General features: G+C 32.8%; 1 protein-coding gene across 6 annotated transcripts in view; it reads right to left on the bottom strand.

Annotated features, from left to right (window-relative positions):
• Positions 1-456: 456 nt before the first annotated feature.
• LOC127867421 (telomere length regulation protein TEL2 homolog) overlaps positions 457-11,945 on the bottom strand; it is a 154,614-nt gene continuing 143,125 nt past the window's right edge. For all 6 annotated transcript variants that reach the window (XM_052408553.1, XM_052408554.1, XM_052408557.1 and 3 more), the window contains 4 exons: positions 11,459-11,523; positions 9,850-9,965; positions 2,344-2,426; positions 457-762 (listed from right to left, as the gene is read on the bottom strand). In XM_052408553.1, coding sequence (XP_052264513.1) covers positions 733-762; positions 2,344-2,426; positions 9,850-9,965; positions 11,459-11,523 — 294 coding nt within the window. In that variant the 3' untranslated portion in view covers positions 457-732. The remainder of the gene's footprint in view (positions 763-2,343; positions 2,427-9,849; positions 9,966-11,458; positions 11,524-11,945) is intronic.

Below are 11,945 nucleotides of genomic sequence, written 5' to 3'. Positions count from 1 at the left end.
TGATCGGGTTGCAGGAATCTGGTATTGTCCTCCAATGTTTCCTCAAGAGTTTCCACTTGCTTCCTTTTTCTGCCGCGAGACATTTCCAAAGATTACTCGAGCTAAAAATTGTACATGTTTTTGGCGATCCAAAAGCAAGCACAGGCAGTTTGCAAAAGGAGTAATGACGTAATATCATGTGGTACAAAAATTATGCGTAATTCTATTGTTCCAACGAACTCATCCGAGGCATTCCGGACATAACGTTACATAACGAAACAGACAAATGTATTCCGTAATCTTATATACCGGTATAGAAACCAGTAAACAACATCCATTTCCGCGAAAGTAAATATTATTAGTTTACATTCAGAAATAATAAGTCTTAACAACTTTTGGATGTTCTAGTTTTCTTAATGCAAATGGAAATTGCAAACTGAACCTACCGGCATGGATAATTAACAAATAAATCAACACTCGGATGATCGGATCATTATTAAATTAACAAAATCATTTGATTATTGACAGATTAATTAACAACAACCATCATGATATGCTGCCAATACAAATCAGGTGCTTAATAACTTTCCAAAGGTGTTTGTGTCAATACAAAAAGTTTCTCTTGTCTACATGCTCTCAACTCTTGCTACATTCTTTAAAATTGATTACATAATATGTCCACGTTCGTTTTCCTTTCAGAAATCCATTGTATCTGTTTGCAGTTTTCTTCAATTGTTGTTCCATTGTAAATCCTCAAGTAAAATCTGTATCACATAACAATTCCTACAAAAACAAAAATATTGTAGATAAATGTTTAATATCCATGATATTATATTGTTGTTAACTACAATCTGACTTATGTCAACACGTTTCAAAAATATTTATTATTGGGAAAAAAAAGAGAAAAAAGAGTTCACTTTGTCAAAAACTAATTAATACCGGGTAGTCCAATTTTACAGAAAAACATTGGATGAAGTCTTAATTGATTTCTCATATTTGACCTTTAAGTGTGACTTTAAACCTGGGGGCCTGGATATGAGAAAAATCTACATCAGTTTGCTTGTAACTTCTGCAAAAATATTGAAAACTCTTAGTAATGCCATTCAACAATGCTAGTAAATTCATCTTAGTTATTTGAAAATCAATTCAATTGTGATGAAGTTATCCTCAAGACAATATCTTATAAGCGAGCCCTAATGTTTATATGCATTTGTCAAAATATGACCATTTTAAAAATTACTGCACAAATTACGATAATAACAAGAGTGCCGAACTGTCACAAGATACGCCCATTTGAAGGTTTTGGACAACTTGACCTTTATTTGAACTTGACCTAGATATCATTTAGACACAGCTTCTGACCAAATTTGGTGAAGATCGGATGAAAACTACTTCAATAAGAGAGCGGACACCATGTTAAATCCATGAAATGCACTAAGTGACCCCATGACCGAGTTTTTGACCCGGCATGACCCATATTCGAACTTGACATAGATATTGTCTAGATACAACTTCTGACAAAATTGGTGAAGATCGGATGAAAACTACTTCAATTAGAGGTGGACACCATGTTAAATCCTTGAAATGCACTAAGTGACCCCGTGACCGAGTTTTTGACCCGGCATGACCCATATTCGAACTTGACATAGATATTGTCTAGATACAACTTCTGACCAAATTTGATGAAGATCGGATAAAAACTACTTCAATTAGAGAGCGTACACCATGTTAAATCCTTGAAATGCACTAGGTGACTCTGTGACCTAGTTTTTGACCCGGCATGACCCATATTTGAACTTGACCTACATATCATCTAGACACAACTTCTGACCAAATTTGGTGAAGATCGGGAGAAAAACTACTTCAATAAGAGAGCGGACACCATGCTTAATGCTTGAAATGCACTAAGTGACCTCATGACCTAGTTTTTGACCCGGCATGACCCATATTTAAACTTGAACTAGATAGCATTTAGACACAACTACTGACTAAAAAATTTGATGAAGATCGGATGAAAACTACTTCAATTAGAGAGAGGACACCATGCTAAATCCTTGAAATGCACTAAGTGACCCTGTGACCTAGTTTTTGACCAGGCATGACTCATATTCGAACATGACCTAGATATTGCCTAGTTACAACTTCTGACCAAGTTTGGTGAAGATCGGTTTAAAACTATTTGAATTAGAGAGCACACACTGCTATAGACGCTGCCGCCGCCCTTCCGCTGCCGCCTGCCAAGGGTGAAACTATAATACTTCCCGTTTTGAAAACGGGCGTATACAAAAGAAAATGTACCAAAATAAAAAAATAACAAAATACCTTTAACTTATTGAGTTTCCAGAAAATCTCACAAATATTTACCTGTTTTATTATGTTCTCCAACAGCACCAAGGCTTGAACTGCCAGAGTCTTGCAGGTCACGTTCACATCTTTGTCAATCACATCTGAAAAGAAAGAAATATGTCATATGAGACTACTGATTGATTTTTTTCTTTCATAAATATGATATGTTGAAAGACAGAGCAGTTCCATGCATGGAAGAACTTAGACATGCATATGCAAACAAGAACATGTTTGTGATACACAATGCTCACACTGTACTTTTAAGAGAAAATTCCAAGGCTCGTTACTTTGTCAAAATTAATGGACCAGAGCAAAACCCAGCCTTGATTTGAAAGTCATTCATGTATTAAAGGTAAATTCATTAACGTACTAAAAATATATTCCTGTGTCAAAGAACATAATATAGCCGTCACTAATGCTGCTGCGAAATATAGAAACAATTGTCAAATTACTTCATCAGTTTTTTTTAAATGTAATGTAGATACCAGTCAGGGGGACAAGACCAGCTCTACCATAGTTGCTTTATTTATAGATGAAATATAAGTAATTCTAAAGCCTTTAAACTTCAACAACAGTTAAACATATTTGATCAAATTGTTTTTAGAATTGGTGGACCTTTAAAAATTATGAATGCTGGACATATCATGATACGAAAATAAATACCAATCCTGTTAATAAATATATGGGATTATTTATTGAGTAAATTCTTGGACTCAGAGCCGAATTTTTTACCTTGGAATTTTCGAAGATATCACATCTTCTTCATCAGCTGATCACTGGCTAACTGACGTCACAGTCACATGACCGGTGAAGGGTCACGTGACATGAGGAGACTGTCATAAACCCATCACTTAACAGGGACGAGGGACTCGAGCTACCCCGGGTTTATGACAGTCTCCTCATGTCACGTGACCCTTCACCGGTCATGTGACTGTGACGTCAGTTAGCCAGTGATCAGCTGATGAAGAAGATGTGATATCTTCGAAAATTCCAAGGTAAAAAATTCGGCTCTGAGTCCAAGAATTTACTCAATAATGCATCAACCAGAGCAGAGAAACCTCCACGAGCGTATGGGATTATTGTTCACACCCAAATTATCATGGATCGTTGTCCACAATAAACTAAGCTCACAAGCCATAAAAGCAATATTATCAATTCATAGTTATAAAACAACTTTTGGAAACTTCCCTATTAAAGAACTCTTTTTACTTTTTGATAGCGTGGTAAAGCAAATATTGTGTTACTGCTCACATACTTGGGGCTATGAATATGTAAATATCATTTTAATTGTCCAACATAAATTTTGCAAACCCCATTTGCATGTTAGTAAAAATACAAAAAACTGTATTGCCCTTGGTAAATGTGGCCAACTTCCTTTATCGGTCACATATTTTGTTAATTGCATTCAATATTGGTGTAAGCTGTTCAGTTCATGATGCCTAATTATAGATTTCCAAAACAAGGCTATAATATAATAAAACAAGAAACCGTCGGAGCCGGGTGATGCCCCCCAAAGGTTTTTTTTGTCACAATATGGCACTATATATTCAGATAAAAGGAAACGTCTTGAGGGGCATAACTTTGGACAAAATAATACGATGGATGGTTTAGCAACTTAAAATTCTTAAAGGGCCATAACTCTCTAAATAAATCATCTAACCAGAACCCACAAATAAGATGTGCATCTCCTCAAGGTAGTTAAGCTTCCCATAAAGCTTCATTGAATTCCAGTCAGTAGTTGGGGGGACAAGAATTGTACAGTTTATAGAAAATTTGAAAGGGCCATAACTCTGTGAAAAATCATCCGACCATAACCGGCTGATAATATGCACATCTCCTGTTGGTAGTGAAGCTTCCCATAAAGTTTCATCGAATTCCGGTCATTAATTGCTGAGAAATAGCCCGTACAAAAATTGTGCACGGACGGACGGACACACGGATGGACGAAGCAGCGACTATATGCTCCCCCCAAAAATTTTGGGGGAGCATAATAAATAGATAACAGTGTGGGTAATTGCTTTGCAAGGAATATAAAAAATGTAATATATTGATATGGTTTCAGGTTTGTTCGGATCTCTCAGGATGTTGTCAATGAAGATTTATTTGTATACAATTTTCGACAGCGTATAATTGATTGTGTCACCCAGAATTGGCACCATGACATAAGCAATGCATCTAGATGTAACCATTATAAGAACTATAAGTCTCTACTTAATAAAGAACAGTATTTGCAGTTGGAAATTCTGCTAAAATATAAGACAGCCTTTGCCAAGTTTAGGTGCTCGAACCTCAAATTAAATACTGACGTTGGTAGGCAGTTACATTATGCATATAATTTGAGAATATGAAATTATTTATTTTTTTTATATATATCTATTATTGCTTGTGAATATCATTCCTTTTTTCAAAGTAGTAAATATGATGTTGCCCATAGAGTATCTTTATAACTGGTAAATGGGTGGAAATACTGTACATATTGATAATGATACAATATTGATATTATGTACGTATGTGTATCATCTTATGAATAAAATTTATCAGTTGATATATTTTATACGTAAGTTGATGTGTTCACAATTACAAACATGTGTTATGTTTTGTGTAAAATACTGTGTTTATTTAAGGCCGCAGGCCTATATTTACTTAATAAACTGAGTTAAGTTGAGACTCACACATCAAAAGTGTCTTAAATTCCTGAATATTTAAGAAAAGTGTTAAGTTAGAAAAAATTGTTAAGTTCAAGGCTCTAAATGTCTTTAAAAATCAATGAAACCCAATTCACATCCAATTTGACATATAAATATTATAGGTAGACTCACACGCACAAAATAAGGTCAGTGTCATAACGCCTTTCGAAAAAAATAATCCAGAAAGTGTCCCAGAGTCCAATGCTCTTAATTTCTTAAAAAAAACAATATATCGGAACGAAACTCAAACTTGATTTGTTAATAATGTAGGTAGACTCACACACCAAAAGTATGGACAACTTTTTTTCCAGAGAAAATGTCTAAGTCCAAGAGCCGTAACTTTGCCAAAAATCAATGTACCATAACAAAACTGAAACTTGATGTGCAAGTCATGCAGGTGGACTCACACATTATAAATCAGGTAAATATCTGAAAGCATGAAAACAACTCTTGAAACTGATGCCTGATGAACTGATGGTCAGACACTGCTGCGCCTGCTATATGCCACCCTACCGGCAAGTGTAAAAATGAAGGAATTACAGTCCAACCTGCCCGAGCGACCGCCTGTTAATGGTAAAGTACCTGAAAGGCCGTTTACCAAAAAGGCCTTCCCATAAAGGCCACACCAATAAGGCCTCATTAATGAACCAAAAAGGCCTCATGGTATACCAGAAAGGCCATACAATATTTTGTATTATCATTGAATAGTTATGCTGAATATAATTATCATATCTATTAATTAAATAGTCATAACTTGTTTATTAGTCTACTTAAAAACCGTTAATGTTATAATCAAAGTCGGCAAAAATATCGCGAACTATCACATACATTATGAATAATTCGTAAGTCACAATATTTTTCGTTGAGTAATAGATGTTTCAGTTTTTTTAATTAAAAGCCGTTAATTTTGTAATCAAAGTCGGCATAATTATCGCCAATTAGCACGTAGGAATAATCCGTTTAAGAAAATTTTAATTTTCTCTGAACTCTCTGTTTGCATCTAAAAGTGTAACAAATGAGTTATGAAGGTGTTGTAAACTTACGTGTCGGTCAAATATATATAAGATCCAGAATTATTGAGATATATATAACCCGTTCATGTGTCAAAGCTGTCTATATTAGTTGCTTTGTTTTATTCGTTATATTGGAAAGTATACCAGACTTTATTTGGCGCTTGAAATATAGTGTTTCTAAATCGTATAAATTATACGAATTTTTTCACGAGTGTTAATTTATTGTGTGTTGAAATTGTGTAAGTGTTGTGGTATGAGCCTTGTTATAATCGTATAACATAATCAATGTCGTCAAAAAGTAGCATACACAATAATTAGTGTACAACGTTATTCTTGAATACTATGTTAAACAATAAAATAAATAAAATATACGCATATGGATTAGTGACTGCTAAAAGACAAAAATTTAATATTTAACATATACAATAAAGCACATAATATATCATTATATATTATTAATTTCCTCTTAAACCATTTTTTGGCAATTTTTAAAATATAAGAAGTTGAAAGAATTTGCATGTACAAAAAAACTCTAATCAGACCGGGTATCCAAGTGTCAAGGGTCATTCACAGTTTGCGGCATCTGTTTTGATAACGGATTAGTAGAACTTCCACATATGGTGTAAAATGACACTTATTGGCACCTATTGATAATTATGTGCGCATTTTAAAAAAGTTTCTTAACTTTATACGATATAAAACTAGCTACATTAAATTCGGCAGACTTAAACCGAAATAAATAAAAATGCTTTATTCTATGTGATATTATTAAAAATTATAACAGATTGTCTATATTATTACGCATTTCATTATCATTAAAAATATATTAAGCAAAGTTTATAATGTCTTTTTTATTAGCCGACTGCATTAGAATGTCAGATTTATTTAGTGTTGGCCACCTTTGAAAATATAGTTTTAATTGTTCCTTTCTAATTTCTCTATATAGGGGACAAACAGGTAAAAAGTGACACTCGTTTTCTATAGCGTGTCCGTTTCAAAACTTACATTTTCTATTTTCGGTAGTATCTTATTATAACGACCGCCTTCGATCTCTAATTTATGTGACAAGTATGAGGCGAAACAATGCACCACCTCCGAGTTCCCGGCAAAGGTACGGTGTTGTGCTGGAGTAATGCACATGTATATTGTTTAAATTCTGTTGTATTTTTTCAAGTTCACTGTATATTCTATGTATTTTTTGTAATTAAGAAAATAAAAAAGTTCATACATGTTTTAATGTCGTACACCATTTTAATTTAATAGAAAATAGAATTAACATGTTAAACAATATTATTATGTAATTGAAATTAATTGAAATTATATATATTTTGTAGTAAAGAAAAAACAAATGTCATACATGTTTTATGTCGTACTCCATTTTCAATTAATTGAAATTATGTATATTTTGTAATAAAAAAAATTTGTAATAAAGAAAATAAAAATCTTCATACATGTTTTATGTCGTACGCCATTTGATTCAATAAAAAATAGAATTCACATGTTTAACAATATTATTATGAAATTATGTTGTATTTTGTCAGTGTGACTGTATATAACGTCTGTAAATGTTTGCTTGCAACTGTATATTTTGTTATATAAATTGTGTGATTGTGCTTGTACAATGACTGTATATATCGTAAATGTATATTTAAACATAAACAACAAATAAAGAAAATAATTAACTTCATACCTGTTTTATGACTTATTCCATTTTGATTCATGTGTATTTGTTTGTAAACAAAATTTGAAACCTATAATAACAATAATTGCTTTAAGGCCTTTTGGTTCATTTTTGGCCTTTTTGGTACGCTTTGGGGCCTTTTTGGTAAGGCCTTTTTGGTATTCGGCCTTTTTGTTATGCGGCCTTTTTGGTTTTCGGCCTTTCTGGACCTAAACCCTGTTAATAGCGACCAACAGTCAATAACGACCACACCGATTTCCTCCCGAACGATTTCACTATATATTGAACCTGCGAATAAAGCCCACCTGTAAACAAAGACCAACGACCACCCTTTCACATTCCCAAATCTCCATTTTGATAGCTTACAACGACCACTGCAATTATAAAAATCAACGATTTCGCAACTTTCAAGAAACAAAATGGCCGCCAAGACGCTGCGTAGTCACGTGATTCACATCTTACCAGTGGACTCGTCGGTCGCTATGGAGATATTGGCAAGTCACAGTTTATTGCACTCGATAGCAGTTGTTTGTTTATTTAACATGCATTGCTAATTGGTAGTCGCCTGCTTCTTTTATGCATTTGACAGTTTGTCAAAAGTGTAAAAATTTGCCTTTGTATTTAAGTGACTCGCGATTAATGTACTAATTGCCGAAAATATAAAAGACAAATTTGGGGCTTTCATAAACTCATTAAGGAAATTAACGGTTCATATCATTTACGATGCCTATTAAAGACAAACATTTTGATAGTCATTCTCTTCTTAAATTTCTCCGTAAGACGTTCGTAGATTATAGAAAAGTAAATTGTCAATACAAGTTAACCATCATGGCTTCCAAACGTAAGTTCTTGACGTTGGAAGAACGCGTTAAGGTCATTAGTTTGTTAGATAAAGGACACAGTTGTAGACGAGTGGCTAGTGATCTTGGTGTAGGAAAAACTCAAATTCAGAGCATTTTAAAGCGTAAACTTGAGATTATGGACGAATTCGAGGAGAACGTAAACTGTGAAAGTAAACACCCTAAGCGTGAATCGGAATTCGCGTCAGTGAATGACTTAGTGCATTAGTGGTTTGTTGACGCAAGTGCAAGTCTCTTGCCTGTGTCTGGACCAATGATCCAGGAGAAAGCCTTGAATTTTTGCGTGTGAGTTAGGATATTTGGACTTTAAGGCTAGCTTTAAATTTTCAGTCTTATATAAATATCAGATCTCATTTATTGTCCATTATTGTCAACTTTACTGGTTGTGTAGTAGTGATTCATGTATTTCATGTATACATGTTTGCTATGTTATGTGTATTTTGTACTTTGTTCTTTGTAGAATTACATGTACATGTACGTATACATGTATGTCAATAGTTATTTATACAGTATATGTTAAATTAAATAAATAATAAAAACATCAGGGAATAGAAATACAAGATGTAATAAATATACAAATGTAAAACAAAACTGTGTTTTCAATCCATTATTTCATTATACATGCATAAGTATTCAAACATTTAAACAATAAAGCACATACATAGATAAGGTACCTGTTAAAAAACTACTAGCATATTTTGCAAAGTTCGATCGACCCTGCGAATAAAGACCACCTGTGAACAAAGACCACAACGACCAAATCCCTTAAGTGGTCTTTATGGACAGGTTGGACTGTAGTCATTTGTTTATTTGAATGTTTCTCTATTTTCCTCCGTAAATCAAACAAAATTTGCACTATGTACATGCCCATACATCCTATAGGAGATACATGTTGTAGTCGGTATTTAATGTAATAAATTATATTTGATTTTATTGAAGACTATTACTATTGATTTATGCTCAGTTTAGTTATTTAATACATGTGTACAACTTTTTCTTCAATGATCTTTAAAATCAATGTTTTTGCATTTACAATAAAAACTTGCCCAAGTGCTAAACAAATCTGTGTTACATGTATATACCTATGAGCCAGATATTAAATTTGAACATTTATTTTTTCTAAAACAAACTTGCCAGTATACCATACTTTTCTATTTTAAATGTGCATAAAACAGACCAACATTCCATAAAGCCAGTTTTGGGATTCTAAAACATATTGTTTTTCCAAAAAAAGTTGCCATTAAACCATACTATTCCATTATTAATAAATGTGCAACAAATACCTTCGAGCCAGTTTTTGGATTCAAACACCTCTTGCTGTAGATCATTTAGAAGCATGTGAGCAGGTACCGACAGGTAGACCATGGAGACTGCAAACAACAGACCCTGTCGCACCTTGCTGCAATACACAACATTTAATTGCTCTTTAACCGTTTGCATGCTGGGAAATTGGTAGTCTGCTAAAATGTCGTCTGCTGAATTTCTAAAATTAGCATTTTCTTTGATTTTTTTCAAAGAATACTATCAGAATAGCAAACAGTTTGGATCCTGATGAGACGTCACATTCTGTAGCGTCTCATCTGGATCCAAACTGTTTGCAAAAGCCTTGAAAATTCGGTTCCAGCGCTGAAAGAGTTAAGTGGTGCTCATGTATGATTTAATCATTGTACAAATGATTTACTTCAATAAAAAACACTGGTTGAAGCATTTAGCATGCTTGTTAGACACATTTGTTAACACAACAAAGGCAATGATGTATATTTCAATAATAAGTAGTTTTAACAATTTAGTGCACATAAACAAGTTGATTATCACCATTTAAATCTATCCATTTCTTTCAAAGTAAGCATACAAATTTGATAAAATCAAAAGTAACTAACAAACCATTTTGGTTTGTATCAAGAAATGTGGAAACCAATTATAAAATATTGTCTTTAGATAATTAGAGTACATATTAAGATGGTGTCGTCCCGATTGTCCCACATTTAGAAATTCAATACACCGTACAAATAGGTGTGAAGAGGCGTAAGATGGGTAATACAAGTATAAAAAATATCATGTCTAGGATTTATTATGATTAACTACGATCAAAGTATAAAACGATAATTATCTATTGTTTGTCTGCTTTAACATAAATACAATTTAAATTAAAAAAAAATAAGATAAATAAAAACTGTTATTTTATATAATTAAATAACAGTTGAACATCTCAAACATGCATTAATATATATCCATGCGTTTCAATAAATTAACCTAACTTCACTTTTTTCAAAATTCCACGTTATTTATTTACTAATAAACACGAAGGGATGAGCATTTTGCTTGACGGATTCAGATTTGTATTTTAATATGTATACTTGTATACTCATTGATCTTATTACAGTGTTACTTATAACTAAGTAGTGTTAGTATGCCATTCGAATTAAAGTATACAGAATCTTTATTCAGAGGGGAGATTAAATAACGGATTGAATGATTGATGCTTTGAATCGAAATATTAAGATTAAATGGAGATTGTTAAATAAACAAATTACCTGAGATTGTTTGATTTTTTTTAATACATTCATATTTCATTTTTATAGGTATTAAATCGATTGGTTATTAAATATAAAATGTTAATAAAGTGTGTCTATATTCCCTCTATTGGAAGAAAATAAAAATAAAATATTTATCGAGAAACACTTTTGTGTTTATGTTTTGTTAATTTAATCAAATAAATACACGAAATAAATACGCCTTTTCGAGCCCCAGATATGCGACTTACCTGTATTTTCCGTTATCGATATTTTACTCTTAAAATAAAAATGTGGGACAATCGGGACTAAACCATTAAGATCACATCAAATAAAGAACAACTCACATGCTCACGTTTAAAAAAAAACAAAAAGTGACCTGTCACTGTGGAATCTAAGCACCCAGATAAATTCAAGCAGGGTTTTTCCCATCTGTTTTGCTGGCTGAAAGTAAAGCAATTATAATGAGTCTTATCCATATTGAGTAACATAAATTCTTCCAAGTCAATTCATTAGGTCATATAGATGGATGGATATCAGGTCTCAACATGGGTATTTGAATTTGAGTTGTTGCTTAGAACTGTCACAGTATATGTAACTCCAAGGACTTTTGTTGAAAAAGTCCTGAAATACCTATGCATGTAAAGTACATTATATAATACAAGCTTTAAGCAAAAGGTGTGATGACCTGGCAGTCATCTACTGGTATTGTTCTTTTCCCTACAATGTGTTTTACATGATACAAAATAATTGCTGATCCATGTCAGTATTAAATGGATGCTATGAATACAATATTGAACATTTTAAAAGGCTTTTCTATAAAGTGATCACTAGTCAACAGAATGTATTTGATAAAATAACGTAGA

This window comes from Dreissena polymorpha, chromosome 2 (assembly GCF_020536995.1).
Source record: "Dreissena polymorpha isolate Duluth1 chromosome 2, UMN_Dpol_1.0, whole genome shotgun sequence".
Lineage (NCBI taxonomy): Eukaryota > Metazoa > Mollusca > Bivalvia > Myida > Dreissenidae > Dreissena > Dreissena polymorpha.
Note: the sequence above shows the minus strand (reverse complement) of the source record. Positions and strands in the feature narration are given on the sequence as shown.